Source organism: Vulpes vulpes, chromosome 9 (assembly GCF_048418805.1).
Source record: "Vulpes vulpes isolate BD-2025 chromosome 9, VulVul3, whole genome shotgun sequence".
In the NCBI taxonomy this organism is placed as follows: domain Eukaryota; kingdom Metazoa; phylum Chordata; class Mammalia; order Carnivora; family Canidae; genus Vulpes; species Vulpes vulpes.
The window spans coordinates 77,080,688-77,105,531 of NC_132788.1; the positions used below are offsets into that span (position 1 = coordinate 77,080,688).

At 38.3% G+C, this 24,844-nt stretch overlaps 1 protein-coding gene across 1 annotated transcript in view; it reads left to right on the top strand.

Annotated features, from left to right (window-relative positions):
* The window catches only part of SUCLG2 (succinate-CoA ligase GDP-forming subunit beta), a 252,262-nt gene that overhangs the window by 47,501 nt on the left and 179,917 nt on the right, over positions 1-24,844 (top strand). Inside the window, exon 2 of the mRNA XM_072720499.1 lies at positions 5,605-5,746. Within this exon, the coding sequence (XP_072576600.1) occupies positions 5,605-5,746 (142 nt within the window). The remainder of the gene's footprint in view (positions 1-5,604; positions 5,747-24,844) is intronic.

A 24,844-nucleotide genomic window follows, 5' to 3' on the forward strand; every position in this document is an offset into this window, starting at 1 on the left:
AAATATTGAAAGAAACTGGTTGTTATGTGCCTTGGAGAATAATCAATGTTAGGATGTTCATACTTATCAGTCTAGGCTAGTCAATGAGGCGATTACAAGTTATTCCCAAGATCATTGGTAAACACATCAAAGGTTTATTTCTCATTCATGCAAATGTGGGTCTTATGGTTCCAGGGCCAAGGCAGCAGTCTGTACAGTAAGTCAGTAATCCACGCTGCTCCAACCTTGTGACTGCACTGTCTCCACACATGGCTTCAGCACCTTGCACCCAAGGAAGAGAGTCCTGGAGAATTGTCTGTGGTCGCTTAAAAGTTTTGGTACCCTAGCTGCAAAAAAACTGAGGATGTAGGGGATCACAAGGGTACTGGGTGCTATTGTGTTACCACAGATATTTTGAGTGCTCCATGTTGTTTGGATATATTGTGATTTATTCAGCCCATATCCTATTTAGTAGGCATTTAGATTACCTTCCACTTTATCCTTTATTATATACAACATTTTACAGAAGATCCTGATATATATCCCTAGTATATGTTTCACTAGGGTAGGCACCCAAAGGAAACTTTCCAGTTCAGAGGAGGTAGCTGTTGTACTTTTCATAAATGCCATCAAATTGGTTTTGAAGGTTATTGTACTGGTGTTGTCTTTGTGTGAGTAGAATATGGGGAAGCACATTTCACCATGCTTTCACCAGTGACATCGTCAAACCTTCATTTTTGTTTTAATTTCTATTTTCCTGATTACTAGTGGGTTTTCAGCTCTTCCTAAGGCTCAACTCTGCTGCCTTCCTGAGTGAAGTGTTGCTGTGGAACATCAGGCTGCATGCAGAAAGACAGAGGGAGTGCGAAGAGCCAGTGGGCAGATGCGACTCGCCGAGTCTCCCTTTGGGGGGTACCCAGCTCAAAGACATTTTCTCTACTCCCTTTATTGATTTTTTTTCTCCTGTGTTGCTATTTCAGTAGTCTCTACACCTCTAATTTTAAAACCATGGGGCGAAGGAAGATTTTTCGGTCGTGTCATTTTTTTTCCATATAGCTGTCTAATTTTGTGCTTTGAGTTTTCTTGTGAATTTTTGCCTGATTAGTCATTGTCTTTTTATCTCTTGGTTCTCTTTGTCTTTCCCCTCATTTTTCATTCTTTTTCTTCTGCCTCTGCTCCCTTGTTCCCACAGGCCCTTAAATCTTTATGCTGTGCTCTTCTTTTAAGTTGTGTTTTCCACTTCCCTTCCAAGCTTGCTCTGGCAATGAAACATGGAAGAGAAGGGAGCCATGGGAAGGTTAACAGGAAAGTCCAGATGGAACTAACCCCAGGTGCCCACCCACCCCAGCTGTTTTGAAAACATGATGCTATTCCTAATATGGTCCCTTTGCCAAAATCTGTATGAAAGGAGGACAGATAATTGGGGTTAGTCTAGTCATCTTCCTGCCTTTGGCTCACTAGAGGATCCCTAGGCAGGTTGCTTCCTGTCTTTAGGTCTCAAGTTTCCTGACTGTAAAATGAAGAGGTTGGATTCCGCTAACCCTTCCATACTTTGGAACCCCAGTATATGAAACATGATTGCCTGAGTAGGGTCCCAGAGTCACCTTCGTGAGTGGGCCACTGCCATTGCCTTTTTACTCCCCTACCTTGAAGGGGCCATGTGGAGCACTGGGTAGTTTAGTAGATTTAACAGGGGGAGACAATTACTGACAAAGTTTCTAGAACCCTTGGCAGGGAAAGAGGGGCTGGGAAGGCAACCTAGAGATTGGCAATAGTGGAATCCTCTATGAGCCTGAGGGGTGGAAGGAGATGGTGTTATCAGTGTCTGGGGCCAGCCAATGGGTGCAGGAGTCATGGTGGGACAGATGGTGGGAGCTGAAATTAGGAAGGGCTTTCTTGGGGGATCTGAAATGTCAGAAGAGTGGCAGTACTGCTGGAGTTGATGACCGACTCAGAAAGATGAAGACAAAGCCTGATGTCTTCTTCTCACTCTATAGTCTCTGAGCGGGGTCTCAGATTTAGGAAGAAGCTAGTTGGCAAAGAGCTTGGGGACTGACTGGAAGGCAAACAGGCAAATAATTGGTAGAAACAATTGAAAGGTACTGGGTCAAGTGGTCCTTAAACTCCTTTCCATTGTTTATATTCTGGAGTACATGGATTCCACAGGAAGATATTAGTCTAAGATTTTAACAGGTAGCTCTGCATACGAATTCAAATACTTCTGTCATTCTAGTGTGTGCCTCTACTCATAGTTCTCCCAACCTCCCTCCCAAAGCCTGAAGCAGTTACATTTTTCCTAACAAGCACTATGACAGTGTTTTGTGAGAATTCCATTCCTGGCAGACTTGGCCTTTTGAAGAGAAGAACACAATCTCACTTATCCCAGTCTCAGTTTTTATCATCAAGGGGCCCCTGGGAATGTGGGACCAGAATATAAACACAGGGAACCAACAGTATTACTCAGTGGCTCCATATTGTGGATTAGAGAAGTTTTGCTGCTTGACAGCTGTCTGTAATCTTTGGCCATTGACTTAACTGTCAGCCTGAATTTCCTGATTTGTAAGATGGTTTTCTTAGGATTCTACAGATAGGCTAGGTTCTGCCACAGTAACAAGTATTCTCCAGAATTTCAGTGGCAGGAAATCCACAAAGGTTTGTTTTTCATTACACATTCATTGTGAGTGTTTTTCATTACACATTCATTACACATTCATGTGTCTGTCTTCACTGACTCCTGGCTGGTAGATAAGTACCAAGGTAAATATTCCATTCCCCATGTCAAGAGAGAGAGAACTTAGGGGGAAAATGGTTGACAATCAAATGTTGGTCCAGATGAGTTACACATCATATATATTCATGAGTTATTGATCAGAACTAGTTACACAGCCACCCGTAACTTCATCTAAGGCAAGGAAGTACCTGGAAGGAGGAGGATCAGCAGTATATGTTGGTTTGCATTAGTGACAGCTGTGGAGAAAAAGAATACTTCACTTTTCACAATTAGTATAAATGCGTATTATCATGCCTAGCACATGGCCAATGTGCCATGATAGGAGGAAAAACTATTCTTATTATTGTTTTTATTATTCAGCAGTTGATAATATTTCCAGCATACATTACACCATCCACTTACTTAGTACATTTTTCTTCTTTTTTTTCCTTCCCCCTGAAAACGCAGAGGTAGACTTCACTTTTTTCCTCTGTGGATGTTCCACAGATTCTTAGTAAATGCAGTTGAGTTGGAGCTTTATACCCGTCAAGGACCCTGCTCTTCTGAGTTTAGGTTTGACAAAGGTAGGCAATCGTTCTGTAAGATGATCACTTTGTGAAGTGATAGCTTGGGTATTTGCAGTGGCTTGGAACTATGTTCACTGTGTTGGTTTTCAGTTTAAGAGCAACAGACTTTAAGCAGGCTTTCATCTGAGTCAATGCAGAAACAGTCAATATGTATTATATGTCTATGAAACTGGCCTGTGGATCAATTGCAATTAGTTTGCAGCAGATTGCATTAACATATCCAAAATTAATACGGTGAGTGTTCTAATGAAAAGGAATTGACCAGACCACACTGTTTTTAGTCTCTCACATGCTCTTTTCAAACTGTATTTCTTTTTTTCTTCTTCCTTTAATGGCTTTAAGTTGATGTGTCAACATAGACTTAATTTATTGATCCTTCCCCATCTATCTTTTAAAAGTGTTCCCAGAATATAGTATATATCTAACGTTTAATCTTTTCTTTCATTAGGGAGCTTTTACTAAATGCCTTAAATTTGAATTTTCTTGGTCCGTTGTGTGATGTGTTAAGACTGTTAAGTCAATGAGTATGGTCATGTGTGAAATTTTGTGTTTTTTTCCATTTACAAATGTTTCATCAAGACTTAAAAATTCAGAAGTAAGAAAAAATCAGAAATAAGGTTAACAAATCGTATACAATTAATAAATCATACAGTGTATGATGTGAACGTACCTTGTCTGGTAATTTATTTTGTCTCAATATTATTCATTTCTGAAGAAGAAGTGTAGACAACTTCAACATTTAAAATATCATTACCAGTATTTGGAAGGCTGGAACAAAGAGATTTCTTTAAGCTTGATTATGTCGACATTTGAATTTTTTTACTAGTGTGTGTAAATTTTTTTTTAAGGTCTGAAGTACTTTTACTTTTCTGTTTTTAAAGAAAGTCACTTTCTGGAAATGAAAATTAACCTGTAGTTAGGAACAAAAGGACAAAAGGCAGGGTTTATTCATTTGACCATCTAACTTGTATTTCTTGAGTATCTGCCATATGCCAAACACCATTACATTCTTCTTAAAGATACAAAGAAGTTGAAGATACGCTCTGCCCTTGAGTAAAATCAAGTTTAATTGTAAGGTTCTGGAATCTTCTTAGAATGTCTCTCGTCCAGAAAAAGTCCATGAATGCATTGTAGCTTGGAGATTCCAGAAGAAAAGGTCATTTTAAGGACACAGTTGTCCTGAAACCTAATGGTTCTATGTTGTAAAGTCCTGTGGACCTTGTTAATGATCTGTGTGATATTGTCTTGGCCATCCATCAAGGCCAATAGACAGAAGCCACTAGGAAGTGTGTCAGGTGATTTTCCTCTACCAATCTTGTGATCAGTTGCATGATTGACTTTTTGGTTTGTGCATTAAGGGCATTGTTATCTTACCTACTGTAAGTAGTGTTTTTTTTGCATCATGACTCATGATTGGAAATGAGCTTAAACTTGGTATATTCATTTTTTTTCTTTTTTTTTCCTTTTAAAAATGGGGTGTAGAGATTTGATTGGGAATGCTGTTGGTCTTACTGGATAAAATGAGAACAGTTTATTTGTTCATGTTCTGCTCTTTGATTACTTTTTTCAGCACAGATTAAAAACTGATAGTACATATTGGAAAACCACTTCTACATAATGCTTAAGGAAAGTTACTTTAATACAGAACGTATAGTTTTTAGGAAATAGTTTAATTAATGATGATTGTTTCAGGTTACAATCCTCAAATTTGTGACTGAAAGAGAATATCATTAAGTACATAATGACTGTGCCTAGATTCCCTTAAAAACTATGGTAAAGAAGTGAGCTAATCTGTGGCCCATTGAACTTCAAAAGGTTAAAAAAATTGTTCTGAGATACCCAATGATGATTAGTGATGTGCACACACTAAAATAGTGCTATGAACTTTATTTGGGGTGGGAATAGGGGGAGACATATCCTATATAATAAAGTTCTTAACATCTTTAAAAATAACTTTTTATTCTTAAATACTTAGATTCATAGAGAACTGCAAAAGAAGTGCAACAGTCTCATGTGCCCTTCCTCCTCTTGCCCTCATGTTGACACCTTATATAGTTTCAGTTCAGTGTCAAAACTAAGAAGTTGACATTGGTGCATTCCTGTTAACTAGATAATATACCCTGTTCAGTTCTTACCATTTCTTTAAACCTGCATTCATTTGTTGGGTGTGTAGAATTAAGCTTGAAGAACTTATATAGTCTTTTACTCCTTTTAAAAATACCTGTGTTGCTAATCATTATTTGAGGGTGTAAGACTGGCTACATATATTGACTGTTATTTTTCTTGTTATTTTTAAGTATTCTTACCTGTCTCTCTCAATTTCTCTAGGCAGTTCAGTTAACCCCCCGAAGATGGCTGAACCTGCAGGAATACCAGAGCAAGAAACTGATGTCTGACAATGGAGTCAAAGTTCAAAGATTCTTTGTAGCAGATACTGCAAATGAAGCTCTGGAGGCTGCTAAGAAACTAAGTAAGCTAATTCACAACAGGTGAAATAACACATGCCCAAATTAGTGACCTCACAGGTAGCAGTGAACTCATAGGTAAATTTCTTTGTAGCAGGTTATACTAATGGCGACAGGTACAATGGAGAGCTTTTGAATTGCAAAGGCAAAAAAGCCCAATTAGGAAAATGTGATTCTTTTTCATGAGATAGCAGTGTATGGGATGGATGTCACTCTGGTAATTTTTCCAAATTTTTCCACCATCATTTCACATAGTTCTCTTGATCTGTGGGTTTAGTGGCTGGGGGAAATAAGGGTAAAGGGTATAGAGTGTCAAACAGAAGTTCACAGCTAGGTAAGGTGGGAAAGATGGTTGGCATCCTCGTTGAAGCTTCTAGAACACGTAGAAAGTTCTTTCTGAGTAACTGGAGGAGAGGAAGGGGAAGGGCATGCATTTGGAAGCCAGGCTGACTTTGGGTCAGGGTTTTGCCCTTCCATTTACCAGCTCTATAAAACTTTGTAAAAGTGTCTTCTCCTTTTTGTGCCTCAGTTTCCTTATCTAGAAATCAAGGCTAGTGTGTTATCTCCCAGTGCTGTTGTGAGCCTTTAAGGGAGACTATACATTGGTATGTGGTAAAAAATCTAACTCATTTTCCAATTATATATAGAAAAAATAGGAATCAGATCTTACTTTGTTTCCACCAATATTCCTTCTAGTGGTTTACAGGCTCTCTTACTTTACTGTCAGTCTGGTTTATCACTGTCCAATAGAAATAGAATGTGAGCCACGTAAGTATTTAACAATTTTCTAGGTCACTTTAAGAGAACTAAAAAGAAATGGGTGAAATTCATTTTAGTAATATATTTTGTTTACCCCAGTATATCTAAACTATTATTTCAATATGTAATTAATGTAAAAACAATTATCAATGGCATAGTGTGCATCCAGATTTTGTCCTACTCTTCAGGAGTCAGATTTGTATTTTAAATTTCCAGCCCATCTCATTTCACACTAGCCACACTTCAGGTGCTTGATAGACATGTGGAGCTAGTGGCTTCCATATTGCGCAGCATAGATACAGACACTAGAAGGATATACCTATGTATTCTTTGCTTGCAGCCTTGGAGGACAGCTGCTTCCCACTAGAAGTAAAGAATGGAGCATCTGCTAACTGCCCTTACCAGCGACTATAGCAAAAGTTTGAGAGTACAAGATAGAGGCAGGCTCCATATTTCAATTTCCCAATTTTCTATGCTCTTTTAAGAGTAAGCAATGAGGTACTTCAGCTAGTTATTGTTCTTTTATCTCCTTTACAGAGTTCCCCCAGATGCTTATATGCCAGATCCTTTCTATGTCAGTTGAAAAATATGTTTATTCTTCCCTTCAACAAATATTTATTGATTGTCAGCCACATGTGTTAGGCACTGTGGATACAGCTGTGGAAGATAAGCAAGCCCTCTTTCTTTTTAGAATTTACATTCTAGAAGGTAGTTAATTTGTAATTTTTAGATGCTAAGTGTAGAAATTGAGTGACTTATAGTTTAAGAAATGGAAATTGGTTTCATTTTCAAAAACTATCAAGATTGGTTTTTATGGTGGAAAAAAAATGGTAAAATTCAACCTTGACCTGAATGGGAGCTCTTCTTTGCAGTGTGGGAATAGAGTCAGTAAAGGTTAGTATTCCAATACATGAAAAGATCATTTTTGTTTTATACTCCTGTGGTTTAGGGAATGGGTAATGAGAACAAAGAAATGTAAAGTTCAAGTCGGTCTTTGGTCTTCATTTTCCCCATTATTTCCAGTATGTGCTGACATACTAACATTCCAGGTCCAAGGATCCTTAAGGGAATTCTGGAAGCCAGCTGATTACTAGCCCCTCCCCACTTAGGCACAGCACAGCAAAGAGGGCTTATTGTTCTGATTTTCAGTGGAAATTTGGACTTACTGAACTAATTGGCTTCTTAGTTGATGGTTTGTTTTATAAGCATTTATTTAGCCACCGCTTTGTAGTTGGGACATTACATACTATGTTTGTAAGACATAATTTTTGCTCTGCAGAAATTAACAAGGTTGCGTTTGTATGCTGCGGCCAGAGTAGAGGCAGGGAGACAGACTATAAAGCAAGTTTAAATAAAAGTAAAATTAAAACATTAAAGTAAACTTTTCAGAAAGCCATTTTGGTTCTTGAGTGGTTTTAAGAAAATCAAAGTGGATAAAAGGATAAGATTGACCCAGCTGTGCCTGTACCTTGGTCTGTGCATACCTGTGATACTCATTTAGGCAGTGTGGCCATGGGAGTGCCTCTCTGATCCTGTTTAGGGATTATAGACAACTAATCCAAGCATCTCATTTCCTGAATGAATGAGTAATGCATCTCTTACTCAGCGAGGAGTTTTGGAGGAAGGAAGGTCTCCTCTGGCTTTTGTTGTATAATAGACAGTTTTGATCAGAGGGAATATTTAAAGTATTGGAAGAAGAGATGGTACCAAGTCTAGCTGGTTAAAAATGAAACGAGTAGATAGAAAACATAAAAAAGTCAGTGAGATTGGCTAGAGAGCAAAACAAGAAGAATTTGGCAAAACTTCATAGCATTGATTTGCTTATTGCTACAAGGTAGACAAGAACCAATAGCAAAAGCTTTACTAAATAGATTTGAGGTTAAGGTTAAAGCTGGATCACACATGTATCTTTGTGATTGCCCTGAAAATCTGCCCTACAATTACATTTTAAAGGAGAAAAGTTACAGAGAAGGATAATATGCTTAAGGTGTTATGTAAGAGTTTATTGCTATCATCATCATCATTATCAGCATGTGATTCCAAGGGACTCACTGCTGTCATGATTCAAATTCATAGACAAATCAGGGACACTTGATAATCAGCATTTTCTGGATCATGTGTTAAGAGAGTTCATTTTTTAATTTGAGAAGTTTGTAAATGATTGAAATGTATTTACCTTTCTACTTTATTCATATTTGGATGTGTTTAAAATATAGTGATATGTATAAAATATTTTGAAAATGTTGATATTAGTGATACCTATGATTTCCAGGAATATCTGTATGGATTTTCTCACAAAGGTCTTTCTTTGTGTCTGAACCCACCTTTCTGGTTGCCTGTTGGCCATCTGTTTATGAATGTCTCCATTTCTCCTGGTCCAAATGGAATTTGTCAACTCTCAGTTGTACCAAAGTTGTACCACCTTCTCTTTTTATCTCCCCCTACTTAACCATCTGAGATTCCTCTCAATCATCTTTTTTTTCCCCCTCTGTTTCTTGATTTGTCTCTCTTTTTTTCACCCTTTGCTCATTTGTTTTATTTCTTAAATTCCATGTATAAGTGAGATTATATGGTATTTGTCTTTCTCTAAACTTATTTCACTTGGCGTGATACCCTCTGGCTCCATTCATGTCACTATAAATCGCAAGATTTCATTCTTTTTTATGGCTGAATAACACACACCCCCCGCATCTTCTTATCCATTCGTCAGTTGATGGATACTTGGGCTGCTTCCATATCTTAGGTATTGTAAATACTGCTGCAATAAACGTAGGAGTCCACATATCCCTTTGAATTAGTGTTTTTGTATTCTTTGGGTAAATACCCAGTGTTGTGACTGCTGGACCAGATGGTAGTTTTATTTTTAACTTTTTGAGGAACCTCCATACTGTTTTCCAGAGTAGCTATTCCAGTTTGCATTCCCACCCTCTGTGCACAATGGATCCTTTTTCTCCATATCCTCACCAACACCTGTTGTTTCTTGTGTTGATTTTAGCCATTTTTTTTTAAAGATCTTATTTATTTATCCATGAGAGAAACAGAGAGAGAGGCAGAGACACAGGCAGAGGGAGAAGCAGGCTCCATGCAGGAAGCCCGACGTGGGACTTGATCCCAGGTCTCCAGGATCACGCCTTGGGCCGAAGCTGGTGCTAAACCGCTGAGCCACCTGGGCTGCCCGATTTTAGCCATTTTGACAGGTGTGAGGTGGTATCTCATTGTGGTTTTGATTTGCATTTCCTTGATATTAAGCGATGATGAACATCTTGTCATGTGTCTCTTGACTATCCTTTGGTGATCTGCATGTCTTCTTTGGAAAAATGTGTATCCGTATCTGCCCATTTTTTTTTTAAGATTTTATTTATTTATTCATGAGAGACACACAGAGAGAGAGAGAGAGAGAGAGAGGCAGAGACATAGGCTGAGGGAGAAGCAGGCTTCATTCAGGAAGCCTGACGTGGGACTCGATCCCAGGACTCCAGGATCACACCCTGGGCGGAAGGCAGGCGCCAAACTGCTGAGCCACTCAGAGATCCCTTTGCCCATTTTTTAATTGGATTATTTGTGTTCTGGTATTGAGTTAGGTTCTTTATATATTTTGTATACTAACCCTTTATCAGATATGTCATTCGCAAATATCTTCTCCCATTCCATAGGTTGTGTTTTAGTTTTTTGATTGTTTTCTTCATTGTGCAGAAGCTTTATATTTTGATGTAGTTCCAATGGTTTATTTTTGCTTTTGTTTCCCTTGCCTCAGAAGACCTATCTAGAACTTGCTATGGACAGTGTCAAAGAAGTTACTGCCTATGTTCTCTCCTAGGATTTTTATCTCACATCGTCTCACATTTACATTTTTAACCCATTTTAGATTTATTTTCATCTAAGGTGTAAGAAAGTAGTCCAGTTTCATTCTTTCGCATCTTTCTGTCCAGTTTTCCCAACACCATTCATTGAAGAGACTATTTTTTCTATTGGATGTTCTTTCCTTTTTTGTCAAAGATTAACCATGGGTTAATTTCTGAGTTTTCAGTTCTATTGACCTATGTATCTGTTTTTGTGCTAGTTCTATACTATTTTGATCACTACAGTTTTGTAATATAACTTGAAGTCTGGAATTGTGATGCCTCCAATTTTGTTTTCTTTTTTTTAAGATTACTTTGGCTATTTGGGGTCTTTTGTGGTTCCATACAGATCTTAGAATTGTTTGTTCTAGTTCTGTGAAGAATGTTGTTGGTATTTTGATAGCGATTGCATTATCTGTGTAGTTTGCTTTGGGGAGTATAGATACTTTAACAATATTCTTCTAATCTATGAGTATAGAATATCTTTCCGTTTCTTTGTGTTGTCTTCAGTTTCTTTCATCAGTGTTTTATAGTTTTCAGAGCATAGATCTTTCACTTTTCTGGTTAGGTCTGTTACTTATCTCTGTTTTGCTTAGATCTCTGGCTTAGGAACAGTGGTATACCCTGTTCCTGAGGGTCTGGAGCTTCTGAGAGTGTCTCCAGTATGTGCTCTTCTGTTTTGCTCTGGCTGCTTTATCTTCCAGTCCCCTTGTCTGCAGAGGCTCTTTTTGCCTGTTGAAGGTTGTGTTTGGTCCTTGGTCTGAATGTGGTGACTTTTAAGTAGGTGTACTGTGGTTTGTTTGTGAAATGATACCTGTTGCTGCTGCCACCAGAACCAAGGCTCTGCAAACTTCCTGGGGTGGGAGATGTATTGTGGCAGGGGTACGGGCCAGTCTTCTTAGGAACAGGGCCCTCTGCACGGGGGCCCTCTGCACTCGGAAGAGCAGTTCTGCCAGGATGCAGGGCTGGTGGGGAGGGAGTGGGGGCAGTCAGGGCTTGGTGCAAGCAAGTTTGGTAGTGAGTATCTGCACTGTGCTCGTTCCCACAGATGGCCCTGTGCATTTGCTGAGGGTGAGGTTAGGGAGATGGTGCCCGCCAGCTCACCTGTCCCTGGAGGGGTCCCTCCACAAATACTGCTCCTCTGGGCCATGCTCCAAGATGAGAAATTAATCCCTCTACAGTGTATTCTAGGTGCTCTTCAGATTGCTGTTTCCATGCTATATATCTGTCGGCTATTGCTCTGCCTTTTCTCCAAGAGCAGTCTCAGTGTCCTCTGAGCTCTCTGAGAGCCAAGCACGTTGACCTTTAAAATTCTAGGCTTTAAGTCCCACTGGCTGCAAACATCCATGAAATTTGGGCTCTCTCACCCTCCAAGGTAATTGCCCTAGGGATTCGCCTTCCCCGTGTGTTTTCCTGTGTGCTAGTCTGTTTCTCGTCTCTACAACTGTGGCTTCCCCTCCACCACAGCAGTCACAGTCTGTTTCTCTCCCAGGTAGTGTCTCTCTGCACTTCCCACCCTCCTCAACGTGGCTTCCCTTTTACCCTCAGTTGTGGAGTTTGTTTTGCCAGTCTTCAGATAGATTCTTGGCATAGTTAGGTTGATAAGATAATTATCTAGTTGTATTCATGGGACAGCCTAAGCCTGGGAACCTCCTCCTAAGACATCATCTTCCCTTCCTTCCCTAAATGTTGCCATTGTTAGTGTAGTATTGTTATTTTGCTAAGCAAGGAGGCAGGTAGGGGTAAAGTTAAAAACTTGCTAAAGTTGTATAGCTAATAAACGACAAAGATAGGATTTCTGCTTGGCCAGATTAGATTTACTCTCCTCCCCAGGCATTTTTCCTCTTTGCTAACTTAATGATGATATTCTTAGGAGATTTTTATGTGTGAGTCAGCATGTTGAAGATGGAAAATGCGTATTAATAAAATTAGAAGATTGAATTAAAACTAGATGTGGCAGGTTCTAAGGCACAATTTATAGAAACTGTGTAATCTGCAGATATTTTCTTAATGATTCATTTTGTTGTATCTCTTTGGGCAATAGAACGTTTTGCCATATAGTTATGGAAAACTTGTTCATTTGAATATTTGTTTGAAAAGGGTAATGCAAACCTTTTGGTGAAACACAGTTCATAACGATAAGATACTGAGTGAGGACCTCATTTTCTTGCATAGAAAATAGACTTAATGTCTGATTGAGACAGTAAATCTGGTTTGATGAATTAAGTTTTTAATACGTGGATTATTATATTTCTTTCTGCAGCAGTTTGTATGAACTACCTTTTGTAATATGCTTTAAGGAGGGCATTGTGTCCCTTGCATACAATTTTCTTAGAAGGTTTATTAATTATGCTTTCCTCCTCAATGGATTCAATTTAATGTATACAATCAATAGATAATTACAGAATACCTACTGTATGCATAACAAATTTCTACATTGCCTTTCACTTCTCTTTAAAGATGAATGAAAGAATATATCTCTCATGTAACTCAAAGGCCTGTCTTAATGGTGTAATTGTGTGTAAGTATAGTTGAAACTTATCCAGCACCATTACTTTTTAGTTTTGGGAATATGTATAATTTATTAATTATTCCAATCATGTTGATATGAGACTCTCAACATTTGATTAAGCAAGAAGATTGTAATTCAAAAACTCATAGTTTTATTTTTTTGCCAGGAAAGAAATTGAAATATGAATGAAAAAATTAATCTTCTCTGAGCTAATGACATGCATCCTAAAATGGAGATAAGGAGCTTTTATTGAACTTGGCTAGCTTTGAATTGCTTTCAGCTACAACATGTTTCCATTTGTCAATATGATAACTTATTCTCTGAGTTTTATATAATCACATCCTAAAGCCTGGTGAATTACTTACAGCATTAAGGAATTGTATTTTACGTAAACAGGAAACTGACTATCCATTGACTACTGATTGACATGTACTATTAATCCTACAGGCAATTAAATGTTATGGCAAACCTTGATTTGTGGTTTTGTCATATCACATTATGTGGTTAGGATCTTGCAAAAAGATCTCACGTCCTTTTTGTTGAGATGATGGTCATGATTGTCTTTTAAGGGCAGATGAAAATAACATTGATTTCTGCATAGTAAATCTTTATTTTACCTTCATATCAGCTGTTCATTATTTTAAGTGTGGAATCAGGAATGCAAAGAAGAAAGAATCTTGGCAAGTGTGGTCCTTCAGAGGTTGAAGCAGTGTCTGCTTCCTAGGAATAATGATGGTGTCCTCACAAGATAGATGATTTCCTGTGGTGAGATTTGACTGTGTTCCTGCCTCCTGCTAGACTCCTTTGATGCCTTCCTATTTTCTGAGACTGATTCTCCCACCTCCTTGCTATACCTCCCCAATATCTTTTCTGCAATTTACTTCATGCTTATTTCAGCTAGAGTTATTTTTTGTTGATTTCTGCTAAAAACTCTAACTCATCCAGACAAAAAAGTGCTTAGCATAGGTCCTGAGACCTAGTAAATGCTCAATAAATATTATTGTTACTCAGAAAATTTTCACCTGCTCGTGATCATGTTTACTTATAAATGATCCTTAAAGAAACACCTTAATTGACATTAAAGGCTTTCCTTACCTGTCTTTATGAAAAGGAAACCATTCAACAGTTTGTAGCTTTTAGTATTATTTCCTATTGTACATATTTTCCCAAAGAAATCCCCCATTTTAAAAAATGGTCCTTTCCCTTTTTTCTGAGCAAATATAAATGGGCTTCTCTGGTCATTTCCTAAGAATTTCTCTGTGCTAGAACATCTTTTCCCTAATTGTCCTGTGGTGTTCACTGGGTAGAAACAGCAGGAGACCAATAGATTGCAAGGCAAGAGAAGACAGGTTGTGGACAGGCAGGCTTTATGGAAGTGCATATGTCATTTTCCTTAGAAATAAATGAGAACAGTACTTTGAAAGTCAATGCCTCAACTTGAGTTTTAGCAGTATAGTAAAACAAGGATTAATTATTCTCACATTTTAACCAATAAAAATAATAGTGATAACATTTAACCTTTGGCCCCTTGCCATGTGCCTGGCATCATGTTAAGGATTCAGTAAGTATGATCTCATGTAATCTTCATTTAAACCAGAGGGAAACGTTTTCCTTTAGGGACTAGTTCTGAATAGCATCAGATCTCCACATGCCCATGATTGTGTATCCACGGTAACTGACATAATTTCACTTTCTCTTTTCCCAGTCTGTCATTAATGGAGTCATTTAATAACTGTCTTTTAGAGCTACTTCATTGTGAATGAACAAAGAAGTTATGTTGCTACGTGGTCTCTTTTTCCAGGATTTTCCTGTGAATTATTGTTCACTGGGGTCTTTGACTCACCCAGTATGTAGCTTGGTAGTTCTGAATGTCCAGAGGGTGGCTTATAGAGTTGTAAATGTAGAACAATTTTGCATGGGCTAAATGGGCATAGGAACTAGCTCTGTATTATCTGTATGTCTGGATATAGTCGCTTTTTTAAATGAGATCTTATATGTAAACAGACAAATCTCTTCTGATTATGAAAATAACGTGCTCAATTACTTTGATAAAAAAAAGTACAAAGAAGTAAAAACCACCTCAAAACCTATTATCTGAGGGAACCTGCCTTAATGTTAACATTTTTCTTATGGATTCATTCATTCAGCCAGCAACATTAATCCCTATGTACATATGTACATAAACATAATTGAGAGACAGTGTTTTTAAATTTGGGAAAATAACAGTGCATATAGTTTTTAGTTTTGTAATTCTCCTTTAAAGATTTTATAACATGAACATTACCCAAATTTAAGTTTTGTGTTTTTTTTTTTTTTTCAAAAAACATGTTTTAATGGTTGTATGGTAATTCCCAGATTGGCTGTGTTATTTCTTATTGTGACTTATTTTGATTGTTTTTTTTTTTTCTGTTTTGGCATGTTAGATAATGCTAGCTCCTATAACCAATAAACTGCCAAATTCCCAGTAGCTTAATACAATAGAGAGGTATTTCTTAATTATGTAGAAGTTCAACGTGGTGTTCTTGGTCTGCCTCTAAGTGCTTAACTTCTGTCATTTCACTCTGCTCTCTTCAACACGTGGTTTCCAAACACGAGCTGACAGTTGTGCATCATACTGGTAGAAAGAGCATGATGGATCACAGGTAGGGATTTTGGATGGACCACACTGCATCAGTTCATATTCTGTTGGCTGAAGCTTCTTAGGTGATCACAGTGAATGGCAAGAGAGACTGGGAGGTAGAGTCTCAAGGCACACTTAGGAGGAGGACAAAGTGGATTTGGTGATTATGTAGCATTCTCTGTAGCATTTAAAATTTGGAGGAAAATTGTCCCTTTGCTTTCTGGCTTAGACTGAGCATGGACTGTACACTCAGAACAGACAGACCTCTTCCCCCAGCTCTGTTTTGATTACTTCAGCCATAACTGACTTGACTATAAACTTGAGGATAAGAACACATACTTCAAGGAATGACTCAGATAAAAAGCATGCAAATGCAGCACATGCTTTATACAAATGAAGCACTCAACAATCTCCCTCCCTCCCTCCCTCCCTCCCTCCTTCCCTTCCTCTCCCCTCCCCTCCCCTCCCTTCCTCCCTTCCTTCTTTCTTTTTGGGTCCAAACTAAGCACCTGTTCTGATATATAATAAAAGGAGTATAATAACAGTTATTAAAAACATCAATAGCAGATAAAAAATAAAAATGCTCAGTGATTTTGCAATAACATCTGAGTGTTAAACTATATGTAGTTTACAGCTCATCAGATGATGTGATAATGAATATATTACTTCTATGCTGTTGATTGATATTTTCTAGGGAGTTGGTGGTATATGTGAAATCAAAAGTTGTATAATTTTGAAAGAAAATGAAAACCGTTCTTTTTTTATATTGCAACAGAATAAATATTTCCTAAGGAATTATGCTTTTAAGATGCTACGCTATTCCCCAAGGTAGTTGTTACAGGAGTTGGCAGTGTTTAACAGATGTTCATAAATAGTACTAAGGCTCCACTTGAGTTTTCTAGGTTACTTACAAAAAAAGTCAGGAAATGAATTGAGAAAGTTTAAAAAAATATATTGCTTGATCTACCTTAGGATGAAAACCAGATGAGTAAACAAGCTACCTCAATTATATATATTTTTTGACTTTCATTCGACATGGAACAAGCTAAGGGATTTGTTGAGTATGTTCTCTCAAATTAAATGTGGGCCAAGTATTAGAATATTTTTTGGTCTTCAGGCTTTTGAGTGAATATACCAGTCACTTCAGTATGGGGAGAAAGAAGCAGATGGGATGTGGATAACAGGGGAAAAATAACAGTGCTGAAAGTATTTGATATGCAAAACTCAAACTGTTCCCAGTCTTCAGGTGCTAGATGTAGCACTGAAAAACAACTTCACATAAATATATATTTTCTTTATAAATAACCTACACACTAGCATCATAAACATGAGAAAATCTAGATCCCTTGATGACTTTCCTCTTGCTCAGAATTCCTTACTGCTCTTCCCTGTTCAGTGGATTCAGGTGAAACTCACATGGCCCTTGTGCTTGACCTACCTGTCTTTCCCATACCATACCCCACTTTCTGCTTGTTTTCTGTTACATGTCCACTCTCTCTCCTGCCTTCGTCCATGTTCTTTCCTTCACAGAATACCTTCTAACCCAGGGGAGATCACTGTGGATTCGGTGTTAAATTCACGTCATGAGCCTGCTCCATGCTTGCTGTGTGGGCTAAGGCAAGTAGCCTAAACTCTAGAATCCTCAGTTTCTCTGTGAAGTGGGTATAGTAATTCTTGCTTCCTAGGGTAGCTAGGAAAGTGAAATGAAGGGAAGCCTAGGTGGCTCATTTGGTTGAGTGTCCAACTCTTGATTTCGACTCAGGTAATGATCTCAGGGTCGTGAGATAGAACCCTGTGTCAGGCTCTATATTTAGTGTGGAATCTGCTTGAGATTCTCTCCTTCTGCCCCTCCTCTCACTCATGTGTGCATGCTCTCTCTCTCTCAAATAAATAATAAATAAAATCTATAAAAAAAGAAAGAAAGTGAAATGAAGTCATGTATGTATAAGGATTAGCAGAGTCTCAATAATGGGTACCTGGGATCATTATAATTATCACCTATCCATCTTGGTTCAGTTTAAGTGTTACCTCTCAGTGATATCTTCTAGGAGACATGTGGTGGTGGTGTTTAAGTAGGTGGGCTCTGTAGGAGACAGCCTTGGTTTCAAGCTTGCTTTAACTCCTTACTAGATGGGTTTTAAGTTCTGTAGAGCTCCATTTCTTCATTTGTAAAACGAGATGTCAGTAGGGTTTGGTAGATGGAATGACCTAGATCTTATTACAGTGTCTGGCTCATGATAAACATGGGTAGACATTGTTGTCATATACATTTATATATTAGAATTGAGATATACTGACCATACGATATTATGTTAGTTTCACATAATGATTTAATATGTATATATATTGGGAAATGATCACATTAAATCTGGTTAACATCTATTACCAATACATAATGAGAAATTTAAAAAATTTTCTTGTGAGGAGACTCCTCTAAGACCTTTCTAAGTTGACTTTCTTGCCAACTTTCAAATTAGCTGTAGTCACCATGCTGTGCAGTATATCTGCATGACTTAATTATTTTATAACTGGAAATTTGTACCCTTTTACCTTCTTCACTTATATCTCTTACCCAGCACCTCTTGTTTCCGGCAACCACTAATCTATTTTCTGGTCCTATGAGTTCTTTGTTTTGTTTTGTTTTTTAGATTCTACGCATAAGTGAGATTGTACAGTATTTGTCTTTCTCTGTCTTTTTTCACTTAGCGTAATGCCTTTAAAGTCCATCCATTTTATTGCAAATGGCAGGATTTCCTTCTTGTTAACGACTGAATAGTGTTCCTCTGTGTGTGTGTGTGTGTGTGTGTGTGTGTGTGTGTGTGTACACATCTTCGTTATCCATTCATCCACTGGTGGGCACTTAGGTTGTTTTCATATCTTGGCTGTTGTAAGTAATGCTGCAGTAAATGTGGCAGCACAGATACCTTTTCATTTCCTTCATATAATTATCCAGAAGTAGAATTGTTGGATCATATGATAATTCTACTTTTAATTTTTTGTGGAACCTCAGTACTGTTCTCTGTCATGGCTGCACCAAATTTATGTCCCTTCCACCAGTGCAGATGTTGTCATATTCCTGTTTTTTCTGATATGTTAAGTAGTATGCTCCACATATCAGTGTGCATAGGGTAGGGGGAACAGCTGTAATTTGACCTGTGGGGTCTATAGCCCAGAAGCAGCAAATTACTTATGAGATAGTTGTGGTCTGATCTCTCACAAAATACTTTTCATATTAGAAATAGATTATATGTATTTAAATCAGGATAGGAGGTTTCAAGAATCATCTTTTTAAAATTTTCTTACATGTCACCAAGTATAGAGGACCATCCCTATTGGTTTGCCTTGGACAGACATAGATACATCTATTATTCCAGAACTGTTGTTAATAGCAATCCCACTCTCAAAAATATCTCCTTTTAAACAGTAAAGTATGTGGTCACCTTACTCAAAGAACAACTTTAAAGATGACTTTTTTTCTTTTTTTTTTTCTTTTAGAGAGGGAACACGTACAAGCAGTGGCAGGGGAGGGATGTAGAAGGAGAGGTAGAATCTTAAGCAGGCTCCATGCTCAGCATAGAGCCCGATACGGAGCTGGATCTCATGACCTGAGATCATGCATCTGAGCGAAAATCAAGAGTTAGATGTTTAATTGACTGAGCTACCCAGGCACCCCTAAGGAAGACTTTTTGATAACAATTGTCTTTAATATGAAGCCTGTTAAGGAGGACAGAATATGATAGCTTTGAGTATTATCCCATAATTAATTCTTGCAGCTGTTAAATGAAGGATGAACAGATGATGAACAGGCCTTCCTGACACTATTAAACTACAGGGAGTAGGGTATAAAACACTTGGGTGGAACAAAGCTTGCATCTCTGTTCCAGGCCCAAGGCTGTTTCCCATTCATCTTTGCATTCCTAGTACGTCAAACATATATTCCATAAATAGTTATAGATTGGAAAAATTATTAAGAGAATAGATGACCCTAGGAACCTTCCATCTAGTTTTAATAATGGCCAAGAAAGACTTTTCGGATGCACACACCCACTAGGTTTTCTCTACTGCTGTTGGGCCATGTCCTTAAGCTCGGTTTAGGAAGAAGGCAAAACTTAAGGGAGTAGCAGCTCCATGGCCATGGCAGGAAGGTGGGAAGTCATGAACAGAGGCATCAGCAAAATACCTACTGGTGGGAAAGAGAAGCGTGCTGCCTATGGGAAGTGTACATGGCCACCTTCCATGATGGGATTCTATGGACAACTCCTCAAAGCAATACTACTTGGAATAAACCCCAAACCACTATTTGCCTTTGCAGGTTGGGAAACGTTTGGGTACCCAATCAGAATTCATCAGGCTGCAGAATTTAGATACTTAACAACCATACTCATGAGAATGATGTGTAAACCAGAATATCATTGGGCCCACTTACAAAATGAAATATTTTTCTTGTAACTGGATTGTTCACATCTACCATCCTAATTGATGTCTTAGAAGACGGGTTTGTTTTACCTATACATAGAGGGTTTTTCCCCCCATTTCAAGGAGAAAAGCACACTTAAGCAGAAGCTGAGGCTCTCATTTACTCACACACTCAGCAAATATTTATTGGATGCATGTGTTAGGTGGTGGGAAATATATTGGCTGACGTTGTTTTGAGAATTTTATGCATGTTTAATAAATGCTGTTAAGTGCTTTGACTGTTTTTTCCCCGTATAGACATTTCAGAGTAAGTCATTGTCTGTTTAAGACATTTCAGAGTAAGTCATTGCCTGTTTATAAAGGAGTCCTCTAAGAGGGCCAGGCAAACTGGACTCTGAGTTGGACCTTTAGTAGCTATATTAGTGTGCTTTACAAATTCCAGAAAAAAAAAATAGAGTCCTTCTGAGTGACAAAAAATCAAAGTCGATGCCTTTACGTCTGAACCCAAAGCCAAGGAATCAGGACCTCTAGCATCTGTAGCCCTACTCAAGAAACTGCTTGCCTTCTCCCAGGGACTCTGATTCATGTCTGCACATCTTCTTGCTTCCTAAAGCTTAGTCCAAAACACCCTAGACTGGGTAGGCTCCCACCAGTCAAGGGTGGTGAGACATGCTTGAAACCTATCTGATATCCTGTCTCTTAGATATCTTGATTTTGTTAGTTCAAACTTTCAAGAGTCCTGGTGTCTTCCCCTACCCTACCATGAATACTGTAAGCAGCACCCATTAGCTGAACAAGGATCTAGGTCTGTTGTGTTTCACATTACAAAGATGTTCTCAGTATAGAAACATTAACTGTCGTGATTCAGTGCCTTTGAACTTCACAGTGGTTAGAATTTAAAGGGGTCTTTTGTGAACACTGATGTCCCTGAAGAAGGTAGATTGCTAAAAATTTCCACTTGGCTAATAGTATGGATCTCTAGTGATAGAGAATGATATTTTCGTTGTTTCTGTTCTAACTTCTGTGGCTAAAAGGCTTGTAGTTTCATACCAAACCAAGCAACTTTTTATTTTTTCAACTTCCTTTGATTAAAGCAAATTAGTTTTGGTGGTGTGGTAGTGGAGGACGATGTTATAGGAGTTTGATATTAAGTGCTATTCATTTGGAAAGAGTGGTACAACTGAAAGCCTGGTGTAATTCTTTCCAGTTTTTATAAACTTATATTCAGCTAACTTTTTCCCCCTGTTAAATCCCTTTTCAACTTTTAATTTAAAACTGTATCAATGATTGATAAACATCATCTGCAGCTCTACTGTCTTATCGATTTTCACTTTCTGTTTTCAATAATAAAAATCTTTTATACTTAAGACCAGGAGAGTATCAAATTAATAGATTTTTCTGGACCATTGGGCACCACTCAATTGATATTCAGTTACTTACTGAGAACATATTTTGCATACATGAAGTGAGTGGGAATACAGAGAATAAACAAATGAGCAAATAATTGGTAGATTGTGAGGAGTTTTGTGATAGAAACCAATGAGTGATAAAGTCATGGAGGACTAAGGATGGTCAAGGAAATCTTTGAGGAGGTGATTTAAAATTGATATGTAAGAACGGAAACAACCAGTAATGAGAAGAATGGAGAGTAAGGTTTTACAGCAGAGGTGACAGATGGGGCTGAGTTCCAGAATTGGACAGCTTTGTCAGTTTGAAAAACAGAAAGCAGACCTGTGTGATTGATGTTTAGAGAAGGGCAGTGGGGTGAGATCTGCGGGGCAGGTTTTTGTAAGCCTAGATTAAGTAGTTTGGGTTTCATTCTAAGTGAAATGGAGAGCTGCTGAAAGAATTTTATAAAATCCTTGTCAGTTAAGCATCTAAGCAATGCTAGATGCCAAGCCACCACAAAACTCAGTGAGTCATTTGTTTTTGCTTAAACGTCTTCATAGTGGCTCATCCAGGACCTCACTTGGTATGGCTGCGAGTTACTGATGGGGTCTAGGTCCACTCTAGGTATCTCTTATCTTCCTTGGACCAAGGGACTAAGTGGGGCCTATCCACAGGAATTGGCCAGTGTGCATGAGAGCAAGCCTAACCAAGCAGGTTTTAAGCCTCCGCTTGCATCACATCTGCTAACATTCCACTGCCTGAGCCCAAAGTCAAATGATCAAGGGCCTCTCTAATGGAAGGAGTTGTAAGGGCACATGGCTATGGGTGCAGCTCCAGGGAAAGGTGAAGATGGGGGTCATGATTTATTCAACCACAACAATTCCCTGCTCTTACTTATTTTATAAAAAGTTCACCATAGACCAGAGTGACCAGCTATACTGGATTGCCTGGGAATGAGAGGGTTCCTGTGATACGGGACTTTCATTGCTAAAATCAAGAGAATCCAAGGCAAACCGGATTTTCCAAGGAAATGGAGCTATTTCCTATTTTGGATTGTTCCAGGGTGAATGGATTAACAGGGCTTCTGGGAAAGGTAGGCTGTTCTTGTGATAATGCACATGAGAAAAGATGGCAGTTTGGATGATAAGGGTGACAGAGGAAGTAGAGAGAAGACGATGTCTTTGAGATATATTTTGTGGGTAGAGCTCATGGGATTTGCTCTTGTTTGGGATGTGGTAGACAAAGGAGTTGAGGATGTGTTAGGCCAGTTGAATATGCTATTTGCTGGAGCATGATGATCTGAATATCCTATAAAGTAGAATAATAAATTCTAATAATTATTGCAAGAATATTCTAATACATCGGTAGGTGCAAATACATCCTGACTATAATCACCCAAGATGGTATTTCTCTTTGAAATCCTGCCAAAGAAGTGAGTGGGATAAATGTGGAGTTTACTCTATACAGACCTAATCCTATAAAAATGTGGGCAGCCCCGGTGGCGCAGCGGTTTAGCGCCGCCTGCAGCCCAGGGAGTGATCTGGAGACCCTGGATCGAGTCCCACATTGGGCTCTCTGTGTGGAGCCTGCTTCTCCCTCTGCCTGTGTCTCTGCCTCTCTCTCTCTCTCTCTGCATCTCTATAAATAAATAAATAAAATCTTAAAAAAATAAAAATGTAAACAGGTTCTATCAGAAAAATGATTGCCACTAACAAAGTCAACCTTCCTAACAGTCAGCATTGGCTACCTCAGCTCACCATAGCACTTGGTTTCTACAGTGAAAATCATTAGTATTGGAAAATGGGTCTGATTCTCTTCATTTTGATTTGCCAAGGGCTGCACCCATCATGGCTTACATTTTCCATTTATGTTGTAAGTTTCCTATATAGTGTCTCGGATGATTGTACATGGTGTGGTGGGCAGAATAGCTGAAGATTCAGAAAGCCTGAACTTCAGCAGTGGCTTTGATATGCAACCCTCCCCTCCCTGTAAGGGAGCGAGCACTATGTATGCTTGTCGTTATATATCGCCAACTCCCTTTCCCCACCTGTGTATTTTAATATCTTGAATGACAAGGAGGACCTGTTCCCCCAGACCATTTGGAGGTGCTGGGTGAATTAACATTGAATTACATGTGGACAGTGCCACTAAATACTTCTGTGATTGAATAACTTGCTTGGCATATTTGGGCTCAGTTTCTTTCTCTATGAATGGGGAATAACTGGGATGTTATAAGCATCACATGAGAGAATGTACATGATGGTGTTCTGGGAGATCCTGTCAATGAGGTTCTCTTCCTCCTCCACCAGGACAGTGAGTTTCCAGGCCTGGATTCTGTTGGCTTCATTTTTTTCATCTACCGTGCCTTGCACTCTTGTATGTGGTGGTGATAAATGCATATTTGTGGAAGTTGTGGCAGAAAAAGTGTCAGTTTTCTAATGATTGTTCTTGATTCTACCACTTACCTCTCTGGACTCTTGATTGTCTTATAAAGCCAGACCTCCTGGGTTTTTCTTCTAATTTGCTGGCAGGAGATCTTGGGCATGTTATCTAACCACTCTGTGTCATAGTTTCCTCTTCTAAAAAGGTACTAAATACTATTACTTGCATCATAGGTTTGCTATGAGTATCCTCATTATGTTAATTGTGATAACTCATTGTGTTAACACAGTTGGATCAGTGCATGGAAATTGTAACCTCAGTGAATTTGAACTTTCTTAATTAATATTGCTGTTATTATTTATAGGCAAATTTTCTGCTGAATTTACTTGATTTTTAGTCCTGACTGATGAGCTAAAAATACCTGGTTATTTAAAGAATTGAAAAATTTATGTTGTGGTAAACTTCTAAAGGGCACTTTGATACAGATTTTCTTTATTTACTTTTGGGCAATTTGTGATTTTTCTGATAGTGATTAGTATACTCCATTTGATGAGTTTAATGCATTTGGTAAAATGGTTTTGATCATCTGAAATGCAGCCTTTTTGGACCTTAGTCCACTGAAATCTTTTTCCATTTTTCCTTGTCCTGTGTTGGCTAGAATTTGTTTTAACTTTTACTGCACTCTGGCCAGCTTATTTTTGTGCTTTAAGTTTTTGAGTTTCTCTTTATTTATCCTAGCTTCTTTATATGTTCTGTTTGTGCTCTTGATTTATTAAATCTCTGAGATCATCCTTTCTTTGGGATGGGAGGAGAGGCTTCTGGACAGCCTGGTAGAAATCAAATAGCTCCAGGGGGGTATACTTCATGTTCAGTTCATTTTAGCAACTGATTAGAGATCAATAAGTACACACCACTCATGTATATTATGTGTTTTTCCTGGAAAACAGGTCTGTATTCAGAGGGTTGAATAGTAGAAGAGACATTTTTCAGCTGGCATGCCTCTATAGCTATAAATAGCTATGAATAATTTGAGAAGTTGTTTTTTTATATAGAAAGTTCTTTCTCTCTTTTAATGTCTAAACTCTTAGGCAGTCTGGTATCTTTTTCCTTCTGGAAGGATGTGAAACTTTGCAGGTTAGAGAAATAATTTTGTGAATACCTAATACTCTGAAAAAAAAAAAAAAAA